The sequence below is a fragment of the Podarcis raffonei genome, chromosome 12 (genome assembly GCF_027172205.1).
Source record: "Podarcis raffonei isolate rPodRaf1 chromosome 12, rPodRaf1.pri, whole genome shotgun sequence".
Lineage (NCBI taxonomy): Eukaryota > Metazoa > Chordata > Lepidosauria > Squamata > Lacertidae > Podarcis > Podarcis raffonei.
Genome location: NC_070613.1, coordinates 18,181,155 through 18,208,501, shown reverse-complemented (window position 1 = coordinate 18,208,501; position 27,347 = coordinate 18,181,155). Strand labels below are relative to the sequence as shown.

Genomic DNA, 27,347 nt, shown 5'->3' with positions numbered 1-27,347 from the left:
CTCTGGAGGGGGGGAGGAGGACCAGAACAAACACCAGGGAGAAAAATATTTTTCTGCTTCTTCTGCTGTCGATACCTTACTTTTCTTTCTTCTTTCTTGGCAGAAATAATGGACACTGAGTGGTCCATGGTGCTACTGGAAGGTCAGCCTACCTACTAGTACCCATCCTTTGCAGAGATTTGTGACCTTTGCAATTATGCAATTTGCTTGTAACTTGAATCCATTGCCACAGGTCCAACACTCATAGGATAGCGGGGGGGGGGGGGATTTACCCAACGCCCTCAACCATTCCTCATTGGTTTCCAGATCTTTTAGCATCTTGGTTGCCCTCTTCTGCACACCTTCCAGCTTGCCAACCTCCTTCTTAAATTGTACCCAGAAATGGACACACATTCCAGGTGTGGTCTGATTAAAGCAGAATAGAGTGGGACTATTACTTCCCTTGACCTGGGCACTATACGTCTGTTGATGCAGCCTACAATTGCATTAGCTTTTTTTTTTTTTGCTACTGCATCACACTCCTGACTTGTGTTAAGCTTGTGGTCTACCAAGACCCCCAGATCCTTTTCACATATGCTGCTGTATGGGCAGCCTGGAGAAGGAGAGACTGGGAGGAGATATGATAGCTGTCTTTGAATATCTAAAAGGCTGTCACATGGAAGATGGGGCAAACTTGTTTACTCCTGCTCTGGAGTGTAGGCTCTGAACCAATGGATTTGAGTTACAAGAAAGGAGATTCCAACCAAACACCAGGAAGCTCTGACAGCAAGAGCTGTTTAAAGGTGGAATGGACTCCATCGGAAGGTGATGGACTCTCCTTCCTTGGAGGTTTTCAAACAGAGGTTGGATGACCATGTGCCATGGATGCTTTAGTTGAGATTCCAGCATTGCAGGGGGTTGGATTAGATGACCCTGAGGGTCCCTTCCGATTCTATGGTTGAATCAATCACTGAGTAGAGCAAGGGCAATAATGCCTCTGTAGCTGAGCTGTATGAATCAGTTCATGAGGAAGGGTTGTGTGCTTCTGTGTGTGTATGCTTGTGTCTCCATACAAGTCTATGTGAGAGTGTGGGTGGCCACACCCACCACTGGCTTGTGACGCCCTGTAGAGTTGGTTAAGCAGTCCTCTGGCACCAAAATCCTATCCATTCCTACCACAGAGCACTCATTCATGCAGATAATGAACAACCTCAGAACAACCTGCCGAGAGAGAGAGAGAGAGGGAGAGAGATTGATCCAATATGGTGGTTCTGTCTTAGAACAGAAACTCTTAAATTACAGAGCTTATAGAAGTAACTAAAAGCATTTATTAACCACTTTCTCTTTCTTAGAATCAGTTTTGGAACTCTAATGGGCCCCACAAATCTTTTCTTTTCTTGAAAGAAAAAGTTAAATGCCTGTAATTTTTTTTAAGAAAGGGAAGCTCAAACCACTAGGAACATTATAAAACAACATCTGTGAAAATCTTTCTCTCTCTCAAAATCAAGTAATGGCTACAGTTTTTGAAAGCTTCAGAAGGATATTGAAACCAAGATGAAAACAGTCTTTTTATTCTAAATTTCTGTATTTACAGAGAGTGCCATTTTACACAGTGTTGTAAAGTCTCTGCGTAAAAGAGTCATGGTCATTCAATGTTTGTGCTTACATTAGTAGCAAATTTTTAACACTTGAGTATATTAACAAAAAAATAATAACAAGCAGGCATAAAGATATAGCATGTGCTGAATTGTCACATATATTCTTGAAAGAAGGTTGAGGCAGAAGTAAAATGGACTGGGTTTTGTCTTTTATAAAAAAAAGGCAAACAATACACAAGCAATAACTGATACTTCTTTTTGTTCATTTACGCATGATATGCTGAGCTTTCACATCAGGATTTGCAGGCACTTTAGCAATCCAGTTATGTGTGTGTACACATGTCTCTTTCACAATCAAAGTTCAGAGCATCAAACACAAAACCAGCTCTTGAAAGGAAAATTTCATATACCCAATATACACATTAACAATAACTCTGCTGGAACAATCTTTTTGTTTCCGTTATTTTTTGGACACCAACATCTTTTCATGACAATGCTTACCAATGTCCAGTCCCAATTCTCTTTTATTATCCAATTTATGGTTGATCTTTACCGTGATATTGAGGTGTAAAAATACAGTAACATGAAAGCACAGCGCAAATTGTCCACAAGGCTTTACAAATCATCAAAAAACAGGTTTTAAAAAAACTATTTTAAATGCAAAAATAGATTTTTTATTTATTTTGTCCTGTATTTCCCCCCCCCCAAAAAAAAATTAAGGACAAATTAAATTATCATGATGTATGGAGTAACTGGGCAATGTTTAATTTATAATTCATTTTGGGGGTTCATTTTTTTGTAATGGAATATAATAATTAAAAATCCCCACCAAAGTTGTTAAACCAAACCAGAGAGATATTTTTCTCTCCACCATTCTACATGCTTCATGAAACAGCAATGTCCCTCCACTATTATTAGGCAACGTTAACTTATAAATACAAGGTTTTCACTGATAATATAACCTATATATGATTAAAGTATAAGACAAATGCAACAAGGTCCCCAGGATATATGAAACATAACATTTTTTGCTTAGGAATGAGGATAAAGCTTTCTGATAGGACTCAAGAGTGAACATGTGAAGTCAAAGAAAAACAGCATTTCAGCAGACAGACATTTAAATATTTATCAACTGTAAAACATCAAGGGCTAAAGATCATGAGTGAACATTCAACCGTACTGCTTACAAGTGATACGTACCCCTTTCCCTTAATCAAAGGTATGGCAATGCATCTTTTAATTAAAAACAAATTAATGATGTATGTTGGAACCGGACCTCACTGAAGCATTGAACACCTGACAGCAAAATGTAGTGAAGCAGACAGTGATAGCACAGAACTGGGCTAGGACATTTGATAACTAAGACACATCACTTGCCTAGAGTATGATTGTCAAATGATGGAAAATCCTTCCATGATATAACACTTGAGACACAATGGCAAAGACATAAGGCCCTCTGATTCTTTGCCCATATTGCTAAAGGCACTGAAGCAGACAAGAATTCCTTAGTACCTCCTTTTTGTAAAAAGAAGAAGAAGTCCCCCCCCCCGCCCCCCAATACAAGTCTCTTCATATGAAAATGTTCCTTTATTGCATGGGGCGTTGACCTTTTTCTTCGACTCAAGAATAAAATGGTCTTCCCTTTTCTGGCGCTTGCAATCTGCTTAGCCTGGCAACCTGAGATGGCGAAGGGGGTACATCATGTCTGAAAGGACCTTTGGGAGTGGCATAATTTGGGTCCTGAACTTTCTTATAGGAGTCATAGTTGCTGGACCCTTCAGAAGATGTCTTTTTTTTCAGCTGCTGCTCTTTCCGCCTCTGCTCTTGACGCAACAGCTCTTGGGTTTCAAGCATCACCCGGGCGTTGAAGCCATGGCCTCCCATGTAGCCGTTCCTGGAGCCCTGATAGCTGGAATACCTCGGGTTGTCTTTTGCACTTTGGAAACCTTCGCCTGGAGGATAGTTCTGCTCCCAAGAATCTTGAGACACAGAGCTTGCATTTTTCCGGCTTTGCCTAAAAATCAGAACAAGGTATTTATTATACTTCATTACACTTATGGGAAACACTTGTTTTATTTCTGGGAAACTTTTCTAGTTCTTTTATGCCTCAGTATGAGGCACTCAGGCAAGTCACTCATTCTCCATAGAATAGAATAACATAGAATAACAAACAACTGATCAATACTGAACATTGGCTACTACTACTGAAGAGTAGTTGCTGGAGGAAACGCTATCACTTCCATTCTCTGCTTGTGGGTGGAGGGATTCCTGAAGGTACCATATTTTTTGCTCCATAAGACACACTTTTCCCCTCCTAAAAAGTAAGGGGAAATGTGTGTGCATCTTATGGAGCGAATGCAGGCTATCCCTCATCCTGCTTTGCTGGGAAGGCAGCACAACAAGGGGCACTGCGCAGCTCTCCCTCTTGTTGTGCTGGCTTCAGAGATAGCTGCACAGCTTGCTCTGGCTTTTCAGGGAGGTGGGAGAAGGGACGGAGGGCAGCCCATCAGTCCCTTCTCCCACCTTCCGGAAAAGCCAGCAAGAGCCGCTCTATCTTTAAAGAGCCCCGCCGAGTGAGCGTGTCTGTGGCTCTTGCTGGCTTTTCTTGTTTTCCTCCTCTAAAAACTAGGTGTGTCTTATAGAGCGAAAAATATGGTAATTCATTGGCCACTGTGGAAAACTAGATGCTGGACTGAATGACCCCATAATCTAATTCAGTAGGCTTCTTCTTTTGCCTTCTACCAACAACCAGTCCATAATTTGCCCTCTGAAGTCTATCAAAGTGGGTATCCTTCAGGAAGGGCACAAGAACACAAGAAGAGACCTACCGGTTCAGACCAAAGTCCTGCTCAGCCCAGCATCCTGTTCTCACAGCAGCCTATGGGAAGTCCATGAGCAGGCACGAGTGCACTATTCCTCTCCCATTTGTGATCCCCAGCAACTGGCATTTAGAGGTTTATATCTGATATTGGAGGTGCTGTATAGCCATTGCGACTAGTCAGTGCCATTTTTCCATAAAAGTGCTGGAATGCACCACGAACATCTCCCTGTATTCTCTTAAAATGGCAATGGCGCCTGCCTGAGAGATGCCAGAACTCAGTTCTGGCGTGTTCCCACTGAAAAAAAGCCCTGTGACTAGTACACCTAACCTTAAAAGGATAGTATTTTCCTCCACGAATCCCACTTTATGCACACTTATGACCAAGGAAGTCCTCTTCCACATAACCATACACAACACATCCAAAGGTGAACTGAGTGTAGTCCAACAGGAATACTGAACCATAATCAATATGACATAGAATTGTATGACATAGAATCACATGCAGAGGCAGTTTGTTGGAGGTTTTGTACAAAAGATAGCACCAAGAAACCCAATGCTGCAGACATACTGTATTTCTTGACATGGGTCACAACCCAGCAGGGCTTAAGCATGTCTGATTGTGTGTTTGAACATGGCCACTCTCTTTCGTAATGGATTTGGCCATAGATTCAAATGCTGAGCATGGCAACAATCCAAATAAAGTTACTTGTGACTTGCTTATAATGATTAGCTTGCTGACTAGCTGTTTTTCATTGAAAGGTATAAAATTAAAGAAAATAAATAAATGGATTTAAAGCGGAGTTAGCTGACTTAGCACATTTTATTTCACATCACTTTTATTCATCATTGTGGAGGCACACCCTTTATGTGTTCCATACATGTATTCCAGAATTTCAATTTCTGGCTTCTTACCTAACTATTAATGCTGATTTTCTCACATGTCAATACAATCGCCCAGATAAAGCTTTTCTAGTTCTATTAAGACTGCAGTATTGAAACTCCCCTTCCCCTCTCCCAGTGCCTAGCTATCAACTCCAAATAGCAGAAGAATCTGCTGGTTTCAGAAGACATTTGCCAGGGAGTGATGCAACATTTCAGGCAATATCACGTTGGAATCCCAGATGATGATGCCAGCTTGGCAGGTGGTAGACTTATCCCCTTGTCTCTTTTGCTTAGAGTAACCAGCTATTCTTCAATTTACATGTGTTCCTTGAGGCACTACACTATAAATATTCACAGTCTGACAGCTAATACTGTAATAGCAATTACAACTTTCAACAATAATTCTGCAATAGACCTGGACATGGGACATTAGTATGCAGGGCTTTACCAACCCTGATTGCCAAAGGTCTGTCTTTTGCCTTACGAAGCCCAGCATGCTCATGCAACTGCAGAGGAAAACTGTTTCCAATATATGTAGTATCAGAACATTCCACTACGTGGTATTTAAGCAAGCTGAGCAGAACTCAGACTGTCATTACTGTCTAGTGGAATACATGAAGCTGCCTTGACTATAACAGGCCATTGGCCCATCACTGTTGAGTTTAAATGGCAGCAGAAATGCTATCTATCTGTACGGTATTGTGCTTGAGATAGTGAAACTTCACCATAAACAGTGAATGCATTAACAACAAAGGGGTTTGTTTTGCGTACAGAAGTGGGGCCAGTCAGAGTGCAGAGAGAGAGAGAGTGAGTTAATGCACGTGAACAAGACACAGAGACGATGGAAGTGGGAGATGAAATGGAGACAGACGAAAGTGAGTTAAAGTGCCAGCTTCCTTGGGCTTGAGGTAAGCAAAAGAGTGTTGCCCTGAAACCATCAGCCCTGACCCTCAAGCAAACAGGGCTGACTTCATAGGGGGCATGCAGCTCCATTTGGTTCTGCCAATGTATGCACATGGACAGCCTCTTCTGCCTACCTCTCAGATGAGGGCAGGGAAAGTGGAGAAGATAAAGAGAGTATACCAGTCCCAAGTCCGTCAACATATAGAGCTGGACATGCCTCCAGAGAGAACAAGCAGAGAGTAGTTCAGAGTGAGATTGCACCAGTTCCTCCCCTTCTCACTCTAGATCAGGGGTAGTCTACTTTTTTATACCAACAGCTCACTAATGCATCTTTCTTGATGATAAAATTTCCTTACCGCCCACCAGTGCTCTATGGAAGGAGGATTCAGCTTGTGCCGTAGAACCCCCTACTGCCTACCTAGAATCCTGAAACACCCACTAGTGGGCAGTAGGGACCAGGTTGACAACCCCTGCTCTAGATAGTTCCTTGTTTATCGGATTCCCCTTTGCTCTCTCACCAATTAGGCAAAAGAACATAAAAAGAAACTGCTAGATCAGGCCAATGGTCCATCCAGTCCAGCATCCTGTTCACATGGTGGACAACCAGATGCCTGTGAGAAACCAAAAAGCAGGACCTGAGTTCAACAGCACTCCCCTCTCCTGTGGTTCCAAGCAACAGACATTCAAAGGCATATTGTCTCTGACAACAGAGGCATCCTGGTTAGTAGTCACTGAGAGCCTTATCCTGCATGAATTTGTCAAATCCTGCTTTAAAGACACTCAAGTTGGTGGCCATCACTACTTCTTGTGTGAGTGAACTTCTAATGCTTCTGTGTTGTCACACAACATTTAGTGATTTATTTAAAACATTTCTATCTCACCAGTCTGTCCATCAGGAACGCTGAAGGCAACTTACTAAGAGCAGCAATATATCAAAGAAGTTAATAAAACAGAAAATAACCACCAAATAATAGAGGATTTCAACACAAAAAGAAATCAAAACAGAGTCCATTGGACTCAGGATTCCTGAGAGCTACATTTCCCAGGGCCTCTTCTTCCAGGGATACTGAGTTTTCCTATTACTGACACAACAGAAGGAAAGAAATATTGACGCTCTGCTACCAGGTAGATCTGGGAACTTGGATAATGCCAAGGAGAATTACAGGTAATTTATTATGCTTTGTCCTATGGAAGATAACTCAAACCTTATAATATCACTGGTAGTTATGCAACATGGACAGGCAGCTTTGTGACATTGCCATTTTACTTCCCTTTCCATCCACACAAAACAAAAGGCCATATTGTCAACACAAGTATGTATAGCACAATGAGATTTCTGAGTGAATATGGTGTGAATCATTCACTCTTTTATTTAAGTTCTCATAAGCTTTCTAAAGCATCCAAAAAACCTTTTTAACAGCAGGTTCCAACTTCGAGAAAATGTTACTTTTAAAAAGCTTCACATTGAAAATGACAATAGATTAAGCTGATTCACACCATATTCACTCTGCCTGTTAGCAATAAGGCAAGCAAGATTGGTTGGACTCTTTTAACACCACTTTTATGAGAAGATATCAGAGAAATGTATGAATTCTGGAAACAATTTGTATTTATAACTGCATAAATGTAGATTATCCATGAAGCGAGGAAACAAAGACTGAAGTACTTATTAATTTGTTTGTGCACAGATGTTTTGTAGCACAGACCTTGAACAAACAGTTTTCCTTGAACTGAGAATATATTTTGCGGCTCTGCAGAAGGTTATTCCACAGTCCCCTGTAATTCATAAATGAAATAATAATGCACTACATGTTTCTTCCGACAAAAAAATTACAGTTTATCATAGACATAATTTGGGGAACTGCAAAAATGCAGTCATGCAGTAGTGATCTTCCCTTAATTGAGAAGGCAAGGAAAGCTCTGCTAGATCAGTCTAAAAGTTGATCTGGTACAGCATTTAGTCCCACAGTGGAACCAGTTCAACCAGTTGCCCCAGGACACCCACAAGCAGGGCAAAGAAGGCAATAATATCTGGCTGAGCACTCAAAGACTTATAAAATGTCACCTTTTTGACTATAGATAAGGAATATGCAGACAAAGCCCTTGAATAAACTACTCATTGACTTACACAAGCATTCCTCAAACTGGTGCCCTTTAGATATTTAGGACTATGACTCCCATCGGCACAGCTGACTGCAGCTGATGATAGTTTTAGTCTAAAACATCAGGAGCGCACTGGGCTCCTATGGTTTCCTTCCCCCATTCAAACCCAGTTCTTACCAACCTCATCCAATCCTCCAATACATCAGTTCAATGAAGAAGAAGAAGAAAACACAAAATCACAGAATCAGCCTTTGGCTTTGATGAGAGTTGTTCTTGTTAGATCAAAATCAAATGAAAAACTCTCCCACTTGTTCTCCCCATCACTCTCAAGGACACCTGATCTTTTCTAAACCAATCTTCCATTCTGCCGCAATATACTTTATTTTCCCAAGACACTCAAATTTACTTTAAACATGACTCAAACAATCTCTGTCCCAAACCAGCCTCGATCATTCAGCAAATGTCTGAATGTGTTAGGTGCAGCGCTTGGGTAGTCATGAACAACCCCTTTGGAATACATCTCCCTCCTAGACTCAAGACTGCCTGTGAGCACTTTTTGCTTATAAACTGAAGTATGTGTATAGACAGCACTTAAATATTAGAACCAATTAAATGTGTCAGAAAATTGGAAGTATCCCAATCTGATATAGCTTTTCATGGTAATCTCTCTATTCACTCAATTAATTCTTTTATGACATACATCCACATTATACATCCAAGATTCGCTTTGTTACAAGCTATACAAGAAAGACTTCCCATTACCGCTACTTCCTCCTGTCAAGTTCATATTTATTTTCATTACATGAAACTATAATGCAGAAGAACCCCTAAATCTCTAAAATTTTGGAACCCAGTTTTATGGGCTACAGCAGGGCTGTCAACTGTCATCATTGCTGACCACTGGCCGTGCTGGCTGGGGCTGCTTTTGCCCCCCTCTCCACAGCAGCTAGCCAAGAAGTTTGAATGGCCGGAAGCATCTGCCAAATACAGGCTAATCTCTTTCCAACCCACACCTGGGCAGCAGGAGGAAGGTGTACTTTAGAAACCCATTTGCAGAAATCTAAAATTAATTTTTCCTGGCTGGCACCATTCTAAAACACTTTACGGCCCAATAGCTACTAGGAAGACAACATTTGTAAACTTTGTTTTTTATTTTCATTTATTAAGATCAGATTTGGCAAAAAAAGTAGCTCAAAAACTGCTCAAATTTAAGGGCACCTCTCTCCAAGGAGCCTCATTGAGGTTGCAATTTGTGACATTCATGCCAATTCGCCTCTTACCTGGTGTACAGTTACAAATAACTATGTATGGTCTGTTCTACACAGAATGGGTCATATAACCCTTCCTTATACTACTACTCCTTTCCTGGAAGTCCCCCCCCTATTTTGCTATTTTTGATATACAGTGGTACCTCAGTTTTCGAACCTAATCCGTTCCGGAAGAGAGTTCAAGTTCTGAAATGTTCGAAAACCAAAAACTCAATACAGAAGCCTCAATACGGAAAACTCAGTACAAAAGCTACATTGCATTTTGGACTTCCAAAGTGTGTTTGAAAACCGAAGCTTTTACTTCTGGGTTTACGGCGTTTGAAAACTGAAATGTTCGTCAACGGAAACATTTGAAAACCAAGGTACCACTGTACTAGGATGGGGGGTACTCGAGGGTACTCAGTATTGGAACAAAAGCACTGCTAGGATGGTACTAGGAAATACTACCAAATTCTCCTCTGCATCCCTTACCGTAGCAAAATACTCTGAGTCAGTACTTTGAAGCAACAGATTTTTCTTCTTCTCCATGCTTCCCTTGCCTCTTTCAAAATGGCCTCTCTCTCTTCTCAAAACTTTGTCCAGCAAAGTGTGTTCTCCTTCATGGAGAGCACGTGTTGCGGTGGGGTCGAACAAGATGTGAGGGCATGGTACCCAGCTGCATCTTTCTCCCCAAAATGTTTTCCCTTTCTGACTTTCGCAGGTGTGCGAATGTCAGTCTGTCCCCAGGCAGGGTCAGATAGTCACAACCAATGCCTAAGCAACCACTCACACTTTTTGTATTTTAATAAAGTTGTGGCCAAAATTATGCCAAAAACCTTAAAGAAAAATTCTGTGTGAATTGTGTTTTATTGGAATGGCTTGGGGACCTCGACACACAAATACATTTCTCTCTTGCACGCTCACAAACCACTTCTAATGTCTTCACTGAATTCACCACACCCTGCTTTTCTTTCTATCTCCCCCTGCTTCCATTAAGAAAGTCACATCACTCACACTGTTGGCTCCAGTACTGAAGTAGTTGCCTTTTTTCTTACTAATCACCCCCAAACTCCCCTCATTTGTGAAAATAACATACTTGTGTCCCTCTTCCTTCGTTTCCTTATCTTTTCCACACACACCTCTGTAGCCCTTAAGTCTTATGTTTAAGGCAAAAAACACTGCTGTTAACATATTATGGGATGTATGCTAATTCTCTTTGAATACAATAAAATTTATTGAGATTTATCTTTGTTGCCCTGAGCTGCGTACATACCATATATTTAAAGCATTCAACTTCCTCTAAAGCACCTGCAGTTTGCTATAGGTGCTTGGGAACGTAGCTCTGTGAGAGCTAAATGACACTTCCTGTCACATCCTGCGCCATTCATAACAGAGGGTTCCTCTTAATAAAGAAGACACAACACTTTGAATAAACTGGCTCCAGGCATGAATTTGCCAGATCACCTTAGACATTTGCCGTACCTGGGTAATGAACTGTATTGCCGCTGAGCTTGCTGGAAACTCTCCCTTTCTTCTTGACGCTGCTTCTGCATCTGAACCTCGACCGATACAGAATGCCTGCCACTCTGCGAGTATGACTTTGAACTTGGCTAGGATAGGAAAAGCAAAAATTTCACATGGTGAGTTTTTAAAAAACCAGCAACAATAGCATTCAGAATGATAAATAATGCTATTTTTCTGCAAAGACACAATTTTTAAAATGCTTTCATTATCAACCAAAATGAACTGTTTAAACCATTATTATGAGTGTATTAATTTGTGAATCACCTTCAACATGTATGCTCCAAGACAATTTACAGACATACCCTTAAAAAATATCACAAAAATGTATTTGAGAGAGAGACATGGCAGAAAAACTCCAGTAGAAGACATATTTTCAAGAGATGCCCCCCCCCCGCTGCCCTTATTATAAATGCTTTAGGTTCTTAAACTTGATAGATAAAATTTGGACTATCTGCAGGATTCCAGAAGTATGGAAAGGTTCTACCTAATTTAGGACAAGGTTATCATACAAATACTTATATGAACAGAGTCAAAGTGGCTGCATTTGTAGATCAGTCACTGGACACAGCTATGAGGGACTAAGTGGTTTTTGGCGCTGCTCAAATCAAGTGGCTGGCATATTTTATAGTCTTAGCTTTGAAGTCTGAGGAAACATAATGCAGCCATCTTGGTGAAGCTAAGCAGATTTGGGTCTGGTAAATGTATAAACTGAAGACCTGGGAACCTTGGTCTTGAGTTCCATGTTGGAAGAAAGGAGAAGGGTATTAGTGTACCAGAATGAATAAATGATAAAACACCATCCATGTAGAGTTTGGCTGACTCCAATGTTCTTTTTTAGCCACTAGAAGGAACTATGCCTAAGTAGGGGTTGGTTTCACATGACTGCATGTGTGTTTCATTATCAGTTCATACTGGCAAACCAAAATTCTTATTAGTGTGTCTTCCCTTTCCAATCCAAAGAAAGTAAGATGGTTTCTCCCATATGAAGTGGCCTGGCACTGTAGGCCTTCTTTTGAGGGTGTTCTAGTTCCAACCCCCCTCAATGTAGGAATCACAGCTAAAGCATTTTATTCAAAGACAAGTTAAACATGGGGAGAAGATAACACAGCCCTGCAAAGTCAGTCAGTCTGCCTCAATCGGAGGTAACCTGAGAATGCTCCATCTGTGAACACATATAGACCATGAGCTCTTCAGGAGGACATTTTTGGGGGCAAAATGAGCTATAAGCATTCCAGCTGAACACACTTCAGATCAACAAATACTGCAGGGGCAGGGACAACATGGGGATAATGTTGTGTGCATAGCACCATCATTTATATGTTTTTAATGTTAGCTTTATATTTGACAATTACTGTTTCAGCTTTTTCTGTTTTAAAAAAATCTGTTCCATGTTACATATACTTTTAAACAACTTTGAGGGTGCTTATGGTATCTGCACTTAATGCACTTAGATTGGAAAATACGTTTCACAGCTGACAAATGGAAATTCCTAGACAACTGCCCCCTCCAAATATTTAACACACTGCCACTTTGTAAATGGCCTGACAATGCATTTTAAGAAAATCACTTCACATCAGCTTCATCTCGCATCTGCACACAATTTTTAATCTTGGCAACAATATACGACATACGAGAGATGGAAAATACCCCCACCCCCTCAAAGTGGAAAAATATATTTCCATGCATTGGGACACAAACTGTGTGCTCAGAGTGTAACTCTGAAACTAGTTAACACCTGTACAAACAGGGCAGCACAAGACAAAGTATAATTATCATAATTCTTTAAAGCTATCAAACAAAGCTGCCTGCGTCTTAACTGTGCAAATTACAAAGAACTCCAGCCTTGTCTGTGAGGAGATGCATGACAAGTGCTGACCTTGTAAATCAAATAGCGGTCAGGGCTGCCGTAACGCACAAGGCTGTATTATACAAATAAATATATGTTTGTGTCTTCCACAATGACCCTTAAGTGAAATGATCATTATGGCTTTGAAGATTTGTTAAGGAAAGTACAAGAGAAAAGGAAGCTGAAGAAGAAGGCTGGCATGCACAACATGACAATAGGAGATCCTTATTGTGGTTCTTCTTGAAGATTTCAGTAGAAGGCACATGTAGAATATTAGAACAGTTGCAATCAAATGCAAATGTTATGCATGCACAAGAATATTCAGGAGTTTTGGAAGGATGTAGTTGGAGAAATTAGAGGTACAACCTCTTATTTACTGTCTAAAGATGAAACATCAAGAAATAGTGTGATCAACTTGTGCATCATGGTAAAAAAAAGTGGGGGGGGTAGCCACTATGTGGGAAAGGGCAGAAAGGTCACTGTAAGAGGCTGGATAGAAATTATCTGGATGGCATCTTATGAAATAGTCTCTAGTTCACAAAATCATATGGCACAATGAGTATGTTAGCCTTCTGTAATATAATAATGATTTTTTACAGTATATATTTATATACTGCCTCATATATCATAATGTATTTCATATTTAGTAGATCCAAAATCATTAGTTCATTGGGCATATTTTGGTTTCAATGAACAACAAATGTCTTTCTCTTTCTCTTTCTTTTTTTCAGATCAAGTTCTCTTCTATAGTTGGTTGTAGCTGATGATTTTTATTAGGTTTGCAATGCTATGCAATATTTTGGTTAATGTGACAGACTAACAAGGATTTCATCAACAAGACATGTTAAGATAATTAGGAAAAATAAGAAAATTGTTATGATAATAATTTATTGGGAGTTATGATGTAAAATCAGTTTATAACTTGTTGAAAAGGGTTACATAGCCAAAATATATTTCTAGAGATGTCATTTTGAAGGTTTAGAACTATGCAATTGCTACATAAAGTAGAATAATGAATTAATGATGCCCCCACCTGTTGTTTCATTAATTCATCAATAATGATTATTAATTGTATAAAATAGAATGTTGGGTATAACTTGGGGTTGTATATGTCTTTCAAAACATTATTGTAAGTCTGACATGGAGGATAAGTCTATAAGAAAGCATCTATTCTTTTTTTTTTCAAACAAATAATGAAAGAATATGTACCATCAATATTGCATACCATTAGGTTAGCATACAATAATGCTTACTTTCCCTATTAAGGTAAGTATATTATGTCACCATCACACAGAACCAGTACAAACCAATCCTAGGTAGCAGAATATAAATCAAGGGCTGGAATGAAAACCCAGCAGGAGTAGAACTCAGCTGTTGAATTTTGGACTGGAATTCTACTTCTCTATCACTTATTTATTATATATTTGTGATCTAGAATTGACACGAATAAACTACAAATGAGCTAAATCCAAAATATTCTAGTTTGGTTAAAAACTTTTCAGGCTGCTCAAAGATGGAAGACCCTTCAATTAAATAAGGCCAGTTTTCTGTTTAATCAACTTACTGCGTTTATGCTCCCTCTTTCCTTGAAGGACTTCAAGGCAGTGTACATTCCCCCACATTTTATTCTCAGAACAGCCCTATGAGGTAAATGAGGCTGAAAGATAGTGACAGGTTCAAGGTTACTCCTCATCTTAGAAATTGTTATTGCTAAGATCAATCAGGACTGGCTACCATCTGGAAAGAAGTTTCTCAACTTCAAACTTGTGGTTTAATTAAAAGATGCTAATAGATTTTATTTATTTATTTATTTATTTATTTATTTATTTATTTATTACTCATTTCCCATGGCTTTGCGGACAATTATAATATATAATTGTTCACCTGGTCAAGCAAATAACATTGCCTGGCTTAGCCATTCAAATTAAGCAAAATGAAGTCAAGGAGAGGGAGGTCAAAGAAAAAGAAGGAAAATGGTGCCAAGAAGCAGCCGCAGCAAGAATAGAGAAACACTGGACAGCACTGAAGGATTGCTGGAAAAGGATGGGGCTTTTTGGACATTTTAGCATATTATGAACTAGATGAGTAGTTTCAGCACAACCTTTCCTTGAACTTCTGTCATGCCAAAATCAATACCTCAAACCCAGGGATGGGGAAACTGGCCCTCTTAAGTATTGCTGGACTACAACTTCTACCATCCCTGACCACTGGCCATATAGGTGGGGCTGATGGGAATCCATGCTTGTATTTTTGTTGATATTTTGGGAAGCATCCTTTTTAAAGCTATCATTTGATTCTGCTGCTGCTTAAGGAGCCGACAGCAAGTGCTGCTTTGTCCCCTGCTGCTGTTTTTACCTTGATCATTGGTGCTTCGTTGGCTGGGTTATTGCAGTATGTATATTTGCATTTCTGTTTGTAATTGCCTCTGAGCAACTCTTTGGGCAGAAGGCAAACACTGGGTATTTCTTTTTAAAGAAATAAGCTGGCAAGTAAACCCCACCCAGGATGCAGATATGGAAGACCCTTCTCATGCAGGAGTGAACATTTGAGCCCTACAGAGCTCTGGCTTGGCATGATGTGGAATGGAATATGTCTGAGAAAAGATAAATTGTCACCCTAGGCTCACTGGTCTGAGTCATGTCCTCATCATTAACTCTTCTGCTCCACTCTCTTCAGGAAGTGTCATTTTAAAGTTTTGAATAAGAGTGTCTGTATACATGAAAGTTACGGGACTGACTGCTTTGAGGACAGAAGTTCATTAATTATTGGCAGAGCAGATATACAAGCCCAGGAAGAAATGCCAGAACCCCACAGCACATCAGTAAAGGTTTTGCCAACAGAATCGTTGTAGAATAATTTGAAATGGGCACCAGCCCACTGTGATCCAAGAAAAGACATATGGACACAACCATCCACCAGGAACTGGAAACTGTGATTCAGGCAGAAGTCATTTTTATATGTCAGACATATGCAGCAAACCCAATTTCCTTCTGTTTTCACACATACACTTATCTCTCTCTGCTTCTCGAATCCCAGTTCTTTAATACATATCTGTTATTCATCAAGCTCTGTGGATGGGAAATTACCTTCTTTGTTCAAATCAGGAGGAAAAAGCTCACTGTATCATCATGGATTTGAGGGACTTTTATGGATGTAAACCTTTATTTATGTTCATCCAAGCCTTTTCTCTTCCGTGTCCCCCAACTCCTCCCTTTCACTTGGTGCCACAAACCTGTTCCCTCAGGCTAATTCAAAACTTTTTAACACTTGCACAGCTGTGTTTTTCCACAGTCATACTTGTAGCCAAGAACGCTGAGATAAAAAAGAGAAAGCATTCAAAGAATACGGTTGAAGTTTCCTCACAGTAAACCACTGGTGTGTGTGCGTTTTACCATTGTTTAGTATTCACTGCATCTGGATGCATTTTGGGAAAAGCACCTCTATAATTTTAAGTTAATACCCTGAAGTTGCATATGCTGTTTGAGAGATGGGTTTATTGTTCCTCAATGCTAAAACTATATTGTATACTCTCAGAATGGATGAGATCATAGTTTCATCCCTTCCCAGCACAGTGATCTTACCCAGATTGGAATACACAAGAGGGAGAAAATAATTCAAAGGTACAATGGACCTATTTCTCCAGAATTTGAGCATCTAAATGAATGTGTCTGTATAAAAGACACATGCACAAGGAAAGAGTAAAGGGGGGTGTTAGAGAGAGGGGGGCAGCTTAAATAAAGGAGCAGACCATCAGCCAAGGGAACAATACGGCTCAGGATTAAAATTAATACATTTAACAGAATTACTGTCACTTTAAGCTCATTTACATGATCAGCCCAATGGGGAAGAGGCCCTCATTGTTGGTGAGGGGAAAGAGGAAAAAAAGAAAGGTCAGCATTCTGACCCACAATTTAGGAAATTATTCCATTCCTGAGGTAATCAGCCTGTCATCTAAATAATTTCCCACTCATTCATTGCTGGAAAGTATAATGCACGCCAAGGTTGCCTGTTTAAAGTTGCTATGGTGTTTGGATAGAGAACATTTTGGCCCATGACCCTCAGTAGTTAAGTTCTCAAGTCCTCCTGAGCGCACAGTTTTCTCAGACAGTGTCCCCCAGGATCCCTTAACCGGTCAAATTCTGAGATGAAGCAGAAGAAGCCTCCACATAATGCCTGCCCCTTTTCGGGAACCTTCTACATGCAAATAAAAATAGGTTCCTGAGTTATCTTTACAAGGAAATAAAACAAGCATTTTATTTAATTAGTTCCAGGGAGAACCAAGCATATTTTATAACAGAGCTTTAAAAGGAAGCCCATATATTTTAAACACAGTAAAATATATAGAGTATTTTACATAGAGTTGCAGAAGTAGCTGATTTAAGGGCTACGTCTGCTGTCATTAGTTATGCTGGGATTTAAAATAAACGCTTTTAAGGAGACAAAAGTCAACTTGAATAAAAGTTGTATATGTTCTCCAGGTTAACAAATATGATATACATATTTACAAAATATGAGGTTTATATTTATGACATAGCACTTTTCTTTATGGCTACAAATACAAGTCATATCTCTCTGTATTTCTAAGGTAGCCTGGTAATGACATGGATGTTAAATCTTTTTTAAAATCTGCACAGAATTGTACTGCATACTTAAGAGGCTTTCATAGTCTATTTAGGACAATTTGGGTTTGTAGGGAACCTTTGGCCTTCCAGAAGTTGCTGAACTGCAAGTCTAGTCATCCCTCACTATTGGCCATGCTTGCTGAGGCTCATGGGGGTTGTAGTTCAACAACATCTTGAGAGCCAAAGGTTTCCCACATTGAAATTATACCATCGCCACATTGCAGTGAGACTCTTGTGTGTGTGCATGGCTGCCCAAGGAATGTCTACTATCAAAAGAATCTAATCATACACTTAGGTTATCAGCATCCTGCTTCAAGTGTCTTTTGCAACTCAGCACGGCCAGCCAAGACATTTTGTTGCCATGGGCAAAGGGCCAGGTTATGCCCCTCCTTAGTCCATGTTTTCCTACTGCACCCAACTGGACTGGCAACTAAATCTTAATTCAACAATGGTGGCAGGATAGTGTCCTCCAGTTCACCTGAGACAGCAAGACAGTTACAGGGTGCAGGGCAACCTAGTTGGCCTAAAGGGCTCTGTCCTCCAACAGAAGTGAACAGCTTGTGGGGGGAGTGGAGTTCAGAAGGAATAGCCAGGAGGCTGCCAGTGTTCCCTCACTGCATCTGCCATGTGAGGCAGCTGCCTCAGTGTATCTAATGATAGAGCCAACTCACAGGCTCAGGTAGTGACCACGGGAACTACTGACTTTTCAGTGGTGCCCCCACAATGGCAGAAATCCCTGTCCGGGAACATCTGTCAGAGACCTCCCTCTCTCCAGGTTTTCAGAAGCCTGATCAAAACATTCCTATTACATAAATCCTTCGATAGTTTAATTACTGATAGTGTTTATATGACATTTACATCCTCTCTCTTAATGGCTTATTGATTGCGATTGGTGGTTTTAATTGCAACATTAATAAACTGGATTTTTTAAATGATTTAATGGAGCTGTGTTTTGTTATGTAAGCTTCCTTGGGGACCCTTTTGTATTAAAAAGAACAATACTGGTGATTAAAAAAAAGGCTTGCTATCTCTGTGTCAATGGGGGATTGGGAAAACTATGCGTTTCTGGACATCTCTTCCTGTCTTGGCAAAATCTTGTTGCTGGTTCTATCTTTAATGCACTTTTTAAAAGCACTCTTCAAGTGCAGTCCAACATAAATGCCTTGTATCCCTCCATATTTTATCTGAAACTGCACAGCTAGCACAAGCAAAGAATCATGTTCTTGAAAGTAACACATACACAACCCCCTTACAGGCATTAAGTGCAAGACAGATAAGCTAGTCTGCATTGATGTGACCCAGCTATGCCTTGTCACAGGGCAAACAATACCCTTTACACAATTGACAGATGGCAGAGCACAATACAAAATGAAATTAGGAATGTTGGGCCACAGATGGAGAAGGAAAGGGTCAGGAGTTTAAAGGTCACCAAGGACCTTGAATCGAAGTTGCATCAGGGATTAAGAATAACAACTGACACAAGACAGGGGACACGTTGTAGCTTAGTTGTAGAGCACCTGCTCTGAATGCAGAAGGACCCCAGGTTCATTCCTAGGCATCTCCAGGTAGGGCTAGAAGAATGATCTGTCTAAAACTCTGGAAAGCCACTGCTGGTCAGTGTGGTAAACAATAGCAAGCTACATGGACCAATGGTACAAGCTGGTATAAGGAAGCTTCTTATATTCCTAAGGACTTTGTGCAGCGCTGTATATAGTGACTGAAAATGAGCACTTACCCATGGTTGTTCAAAACTGTAGGTCCGCCTCCGATCTTCCACATCTTCATCTTGCTTTGCCTGTTGAAATTCTTGCCTTAGGCGTTGTATCCGATCATGATTGCTGGGAGTTGATCTGTTACTAAGAAAGGAAGGGAGAAAAGAGATTAATACCAGGGGAAAAGCAAGACCATTTTTCTTTTTCAGATACAAAACAGCTTGATTGAGTCATATGATAATGAGCTGACAGAATGCTTACAGTCAAATTTCAAAGCCATATTCCTAAAACAGAATTATATGCAAAATTCCGGTGATTCTTGTAGCTCAAGGCAAATCTGAGAAGGCTAAAGAAAGCACTTTCAGTGACAGAGATGACCAGAACGAAACTGGGAAGAGTGGTGGATTTTTTTTTGGAAAGGTGGGCTTAAGACATTGGAATAATTACTGCAACGATCCAAAATTAACATTTATCTCTCTGTTAAGTGCTTATTTCTCTACCATATTTTTAGACTGCCTGTCAGCTAAAGATTCTCCATATTAAAATGCAGAACAACAAATATGGTAGTTACATATCTATCATCTATCTATCTATCTATCTATCTATCTATCTATCTATCCATCTATGCCCCTCCCCATCCTCTTATTAAACACATGGGGAAGAAATGAGCCACCTTCAGATCAGCTTAAACCCATCCTTCCAAGACAGAGAGTTTTATCATGAGTGATAAAGTAAACTCTCACGTCTTTGTTGTGGGCTTCACATAGCCATCTGGTTTGCCACTGTGGGGAACAAGATTCTGGCCTAGACAGGCCAGACATAGCCATAGAGGGGTCCTCCAGACATTGGTGGGTGGCCAATGGTCAGGGATGGTGGGAGTTTGAGGCACTAAGGAGGCTACTTCTTTCATTGTTTCTTATATAACAGCTGCTATGTATAGTGAAGGAAAACGGACACTTGATTGATTCTGTGAACTGGTCCTCGCCCAAAACAAACAGGCACATCCTCTATTGTGTTATCAAGAGGATTTAAAAGACATGACTTAGGTTTAAAAGAAGAGCACAAATAAATATTTCTATCAGGTCCTGTACTATTGAAACAACATGACAGATAATTGTTCACTCACTTCAGCTACTCTGCTGCTGTCAGAGCCTCAGTCCCACAGGGCTCCTCGCTATTTGGAGGCGGCGCTATTGGATTATTTCCCCCAGTCAATAGGATCCTGTCACCCTTTAGGTCTGTTTCTGACAAGTCCTTTGAACTGATTAGCTTGATAGCATTAAAAGGTTAATGGACATGTGGTACATTTCACCATGTGGAAACAAACCAGGGCATCAACAGAGATGAAGGCTGCACATGTCCTTGGGAGGAAAACCCACTGAAGTCAGTGAAATTACTTTAGTTTAAATATGCACAGAAGTCAGCTGTTTAAGGTCTGCACTATCACCATTAGGTTATGTAAACTTTACTCAACAGATGCTACAGTTATGCATCTGTTGTTATGCAAAAATCAAGGTTTTCCGTGATAAATACTGCAAAGAAGCCACAAGGCTCACTCCAGATTGCTAAGAATCTCCAGGCAAAGACCATTAGTAGGAGCACTCAGTTCTACTAACTCTGATCTCCAAGCTTGCAAAGGCATTTAAAGCCACAAGGCTCTCTCTTTCTGTAGTTAAATTTCCTCACTTTGGAATTTTATTACTTTATAGGTCCTGTAGTAATTCCACACATACCCAGCAGAAGAGGGGTTGAGAATTTTTCTAGTGCCTGAGCATTAACCACGTATTAACAAACTGAAAGTAAAGCAAAACTAGACTAAAGAAACTGTTTTGACCTTAAGGAATCATGTTAATATTACTACAGCAGACCCTCCAAGTGTCCCTGTTTTCCAGGGACAGTCCTGGATTTACGGAAGCCGTCCCTATCTACATTGGAGAATTTGGAGGAAATGGAGTTTTGTGACCCCAAGCCAAGGAGATCAGTAACTATACAACCTTTAGAAGACATCTCAGGGCAGCCCTGTGTAGATTAGTTTTTAAAAAAATGTTTAATGTTTTATTATGTTTTTATATATGTTGGAAGCTGCCCAGAGTGGCTGGGGTATAAATACTACTACTACTACTACTACTACTACTACAACAACAACAACAACAACAACAACAACAACAACAACAACAACAACAACGGAATAGGCCATCCCTATTTTCATTGGAGAAATGTTGGAGCATATGCTACAGTATGTCGCTTAGGAATGTCCCCAAATACCAACACATATATTTCTCACAACTTCTATAGTCAGCTAGGCAAACCCAATCCTAAAGACCTATTGTCAGGGCTAGCATGAGGTATTAATATCATTTTTAATTATTATTTATTAAATGTGTATACTGCCCTATACTCACAGGACTCAGGGTGGTTCACAACATAAAATCACAATATAAAAACACAAAATACCTAATAAAAACAAAAACAACCCAATAATCCCAGCAATCTATTATTCCCTTGCCAGGTCACCATATGTGGTTGACTGGGATGCTGGATCATGGTTTAAAAATCAAATAACTGCACAGTATATCCCCCCCCCCCAAATCTGTATGAAAACTCAGCTGAAGAGTCAGAGTCCAGCCACAGCCAGACCCTGAACCAGAGGTGTCTCATTAGATGAGAAGTAGAGAGAGCACACCGCCCAGTGAACAGGAACACTGCCAGTGACTCTGCAGCATCTGCCGTCCTTGCAGAGCCTTCAGACCCTGACATTCTAGCCACAGCACCAAAGGTCTCCCCTACGTTTGTCTGGACTTCTGGCCAAATATCAAATATACACCACTGATGCAAAGGAGATTGCAAGCCAAGATTGCAACACCAGAGCTGCTGGTGAAATGCTAGCCAGTCAAATAAGGCTACTTTTTACCTGAAACTATTTGGGAGAAGGGTAAAGCCTGCCTCAGTTATGACCTGGCCAATAGCCAGGAATGGTCAGGTATTACATTGTCTGGGCCAGACGATTGCTGAAGCACCATCTCTCCCAAGGCTTTCTGGCAAGATATTGTTTGTAGCCAACTGGCTGCTTAGGTTTGTAACTTATGAGCCTCTCCACAACTGGGTAAATGGACATAACGCCACTAGCGGAGGAAGAGGAGTGGGGGGGAGCGCACCGCCCCCAGCAGCGCGATCCCGGTGGGGTGCCATTGCAGCTGTCCCCCCGCCTGTGCTGGCTGCCCTGCGGGGGGTGTGCCAGCCCCGCCCCCACCTGCTCTCCGCCCCCTGGTGCCGGAGCATGAAGTTCGCCACTGCATAAAGCCATGTACAAAAAGCTGTGCAACTGAACTACTTCATATTATTCAATAAAGACAAAGACTTTCAGTTCCATACTCAGCACTGATGTAAGTCAAGAACTCTTCCACTGCCTAAATGATGGGGAAACTTAAAGCAGGTTCATGTTCTCGTCTCCGATGCCTGCCAACTACACGTTGTTTAATGCACCCTCAGCAGTTTCATGAATGTCACTTACAACACATGAAATCGTCTGCATGGGCTGGAAAAGTGCAATGTAAGCAAAGCTCATATAGGCCAGAGCTGTCACATATTTTCAGTAACAAGAAGCCACAGCAATGGCAATGTTAAGAGTCTCAGATCGTTAAGCAATATCTCACTATGATGTCATGCATTGAAGTACAGAGTTGTAATCCTTTCAGAACGGACAGATTGTCAGTGTGATAAAGTGGATACAAGCAAGCTACTGAACAGGAATGACTAAAGCTTTGGGAAGGAGAAAAAAATTGGTCTGAGAGAGGATAGGAAGGGGGAGGAAGCATCTTCCAAGTATACAGTCAAGCAATAACATCATAGGTGCAACAGAAAGCTTAGGAGATAAACATTTATGTTATCTAGAATTTGCCTACACCAAACCTGGAAGTAGGGAAGACACAGAAAAACAATGCCTTTTATGCTACTCCTTTTGACTTCTAAGAAGGTGCTAAGAAGCTTTTTTCTTTTGTAAAAAAAAACAACTAATAAGTCAAATCAATAACAACAATAATTCATAATAATAACTCCACACAATCTATCTAGCTGCAGGTGTCTACAGAAAATAGCTTCAACATGTGAATGGACTATTAGGTTTTTTTAACCAATGCAGCCCAGTAAGCAAACATTTGAAACTTGTTCTGTTAACTAAACCCTGTTATGGTCAAATGGCAGACTTGAAGCATTCAACTTATGTTTCTTTAAATAAATAAATAACTTGTGACAGATCTTTGTATCCACAGGTAGAATGGAAGAGAAACAAAGGCTGTTCCATTGAATTTTAAAAAGGTTGCCTCATTGACTATTAATGGCATCCTCATTCTTCTGGCAACGCATTAAGCCTGCAGAGTGTATGCTTGCCAAAGTTCAAAGCAAGCTGAGTGTATATTAAATTGGACCTCTCTTGTCATTGCTTGGGCAGGATGAAATAGGTAAAGAGAACACAGAGCAGTGTTAATCCACTGTAAAAGCTTTTGCTGTGTATAATGGAACTCAAACAGTTTCTCCTCCATCCCAAAAGTGTTTACTCAGTGCAGATGGGTCTGTCTGTAACAGAAGATGTTAACCTGCCACACATTAAAAAAAAGGTTCAGGCACACTGTGAAATGCTGTAGGAAACTATCCGGAAAAAGCGGCAAATATGTTTTCAAAAGGAGACTCTGCATTTTACCACGGTTTAATTACATAGTTTGGTGTGTTTACATACAATCAGAAGATAATAGACCATGGAAGGCACCATGTAGAGCAGGCTTCACCAACCTGGTGCCCTCCAGGCATTTTGGGCTACAACTCATCAGCCACAGCCAAAGCAAGGGAAATGAATAGCGATGTAGAACAGATAGAGCAGCATTTCAATCAATGTATAACTGACTTGTGGAAATTTGTGCCGCAAGATGTGATGATGGCCACCAGCATGAAAGGCTTTAAAAGCGAAATCCAGGATTGGCTGTCATTAGCAGTGGTGGCTGGGGCCCATGGGAGCGGAAAGCAGTAGGTGGAGCCAGAGTCAATGGCAGGCAGAGGCACCTCTGTCCAATTTGAACCCCATCCTCCTCCCACCAGGATTCTACAAAGGCAAGACTTAGACTAAGAAGCTGGCATTCAGTGCTGCCCCCCCCCCCCCGCTTAGAAGAATGAAGGCAGGCAGGTGGGGGCTGATTAGGGACAGGCTCAGATTGGTAGGACAGTATCCCATGTGCTTTAATAGACCAGCCTCCACTGGCTATTAAGGGAATTCTCAGGGAATTTCTCAGAATAATCTTTTCTTAGAAATTTCGGTCCAGCTCTTATGCATATCCTGCTTTTTAATGTATTTTTATTAAAGATTTATTGGTTTACAATAGTATGTGCAATGTCTCTTTTTTCAAGTTACATTTTCTACAGATCAGTTTCATTTGTTGAGACTTACATTAGGAAGAAAAGGGGGAAAGAGGTGGAGGGGGGAATGGTAGTGGGGGTGGGGTCGGATGGCGATGTTTCTATTTTACTTAATGTATGTGGGGTTTTGTGTCAGAGTCGCTTGTGTAGGTTTTCTTTGCTATTCCCTTGTGTTCCTTTGGTGGTGAGAGAGGATGGGGTTGGCCTAAGGCAGAGGTAGGCAAACTAAGGTCCATGGGCCACAAGTGGCCCATGGTGGTCATTTAACCGGCCCACGAGCTGCCCCCGAACCAAGCCACCCGCTCAGCGAGTCCCCGCACACTGCGCTAAACCAGTGCAGCATGGCGTGGGGACTCACTTCCACGGTGCCGGAAATTGCGTCTGCACATACACAGATGCCGGAAATTGAGGGTGCGTGCACACACGTGTGCACAATCTCACAGAGCTATTTCCGCTGGAGTGAACCGGCTCAGGTGAGGTAAACCTTGCCAACCTCTGGTCTAGGGTGTGGTTGTTTGTTTGTGGTTGGCTGTGGTGAACTTTGTTTTCATGTGTGAGTGAGGTGGGTGGATGTTTTGGATCAGGTTAGCCATATTGATTCGTATGCTGTTGGTGGATTCTTGTCATTGTCTTGTTGGGCTGTGTATGTGATAAAGGGGAGCCATACCGGGGTGAAGGCGTCTTCTTCTATTTGTCCCCGTGTCAGTTTCATTTTATTGGTTAATTTTTCTAGCAAGGCTGTTTCGGGCTTCTGGCTGGCTACTATTAAAAGCATCATGCTGGACTAGCTTGACTTTTGAACTGATCCAGCAGCCCTCTCAGATAGTTATGTATTAAAGTTAAAGAATATTAGCAGCTGTGATGATCAACACTCACAATTTTAAGTATCCCGAAGTCTTTGATGTTACATGAGCTAGATTTTTTACATGATATATTAAATGATAATACAGTGAATTGTATCATTTTAAAAGGTTTTACTGATTTATGTTCGTGACAATTTTTTCTTTTTAAAATGCATCTGCTATCTAATAGGGGAAGCATGGTGCTTCCTTGGTTTAGGCCAAGAAAGGTACATTAACTAACAGATGAAAAGTGCAAAAGAATCCCGCTAACGGTGTGAGCTCCCATTGTTCGGTCCCTGCTCCTGCCAACCTAGCAGTGCGAAAGCACGTCAAAGTGCAAGTGGATAAATACGTACCACTCCAGCGGGAAGGTAAATGGCATTTCCGTGCACTGCTCTGGTTCACCAGAAGCGGCTTAGTCATGCTGGCCACATGACCCGGAAGCTGTACGCCAGCTCCCTCGGCCAGTAAAGCAAGATAAGTGCCGCAACCCCAGAGTCATCCGCAACTGGACCTAACGGTCAGGGGTCCCTTTACCTTGTCAATCCATGTACTTTCAACAAGACACATTAAGTTTAGAATTCATTTATCTAGACTGTGCTAGATTTTTATTACTCATTATTTCCTCTGGAAACAAAGAATTCAAACTGCATGAAATATTTAAAGGTTTCTAGAGAACAATATCACTTACTAATACAGAGATAAGTACAGTAGTTTTAAAATCGTCACTTAATTCTGTCAGCAGATATCTAGGAGTTTTACATGCAACCCACAGATTCCCAGTTAAAAACAACAACCCATATGTTCAATAAGTGTGTGCCTGAATCCAATATTGTATATAGTTGAAGTGTCAGATTATGTTGCCTCAAACTGATAATGCATGCAAAGTTTGTCTTTCTAACAAGGACAGTTTCTTCAACGCTGAGCTGCATATTTGAACCATTTTACATATACTTTACCATAAGTACTTATTTTCACTATGTATGGGTATATAAAATTCCCCATTTGTTAGTTCACATTTGCAAGATGAATACCTAAAATATATCCTTTAATGCTTACACTCCCTTCCCATAACTAAACTCATGGATCAACTTAATGTGACAAAGCAGATCTCTTCACAGTCTACCTGGGTCATATATATGCACACAATGGCCAAATTTCCATTCAAAGGCAGCTTTAAAACCCGGGATACATGTCAGCTTGTGTGCACACGCATAAAATCAGCTTCTTAGGAAGTTTTCTGTCACTTTGACTTTACTTTCAGAACAGATTTGCCCATCACCTTGTAACGTGAACAATATTACGAGGAAGTTATGCTAATTCCCACGAGCCCGCATTTCCTTTGGCTGATAAAATTCGCTTCCCACTTTTGACACTGTGATTTGTTGTGCATTTCACACCAATTTCAATGTAGTAAATCATCACAAATTAAAAACACACAGCTCTATCCTCTAGGTTAAAAAGGCCCTCTCCAAAGCTGTTAATACAGCACTTTCTTTTGATGTGATAGCTCAGAGTCCTCTGGATGTTTTACGGCAAAGAGGGAGGTCACTACAGCACACTCCCCAAATAGTCAGGACTAAGCTTTCACTTTGAGTTCCTATGTGGTCATTTTGTAACAGGGACATCATTTTACAACAGTGAAATCTGAGGAATGTACCCAAGACCCCTTTTTATTGCTACTATCATTCTTCCTTATTAGCCTGTCAGAACGCACATGAGGCAGACAAAAAATTGTTTTACTCTTCAGGGGATCTCTCTCTCTCTCTCTCTCTCTCTCTCTCTCTCTCTCTCTCCTTTATGCTAAGAAAAATAAAAAAGTGGTAGCAGCAAACATTTCAGGATCCTACAGCAAACATTTGATT

The 27,347-nt window shown here is 40.7% G+C and overlaps 1 protein-coding gene across 5 annotated transcripts in view; it reads right to left on the bottom strand.

The window, feature by feature from the left end:
• Positions 1 to 1,534: 1,534 nt before the first annotated feature.
• Positions 1,535 to 27,347, bottom strand: part of PARD3 (par-3 family cell polarity regulator) — a 542,078-nt gene continuing 516,265 nt past the window's right edge. For all 5 annotated transcript variants that reach the window (XM_053359113.1, XM_053359112.1, XM_053359111.1 and 2 more), the window contains 3 exons: positions 19,261 to 19,381; positions 11,016 to 11,143; positions 1,535 to 3,591 (listed from right to left, as the gene is read on the bottom strand). In XM_053359113.1, coding sequence (XP_053215088.1) covers positions 3,198 to 3,591; positions 11,016 to 11,143; positions 19,261 to 19,381 — 643 coding nt within the window. In that variant the 3' untranslated portion in view covers positions 1,535 to 3,197. The remainder of the gene's footprint in view (positions 3,592 to 11,015; positions 11,144 to 19,260; positions 19,382 to 27,347) is intronic.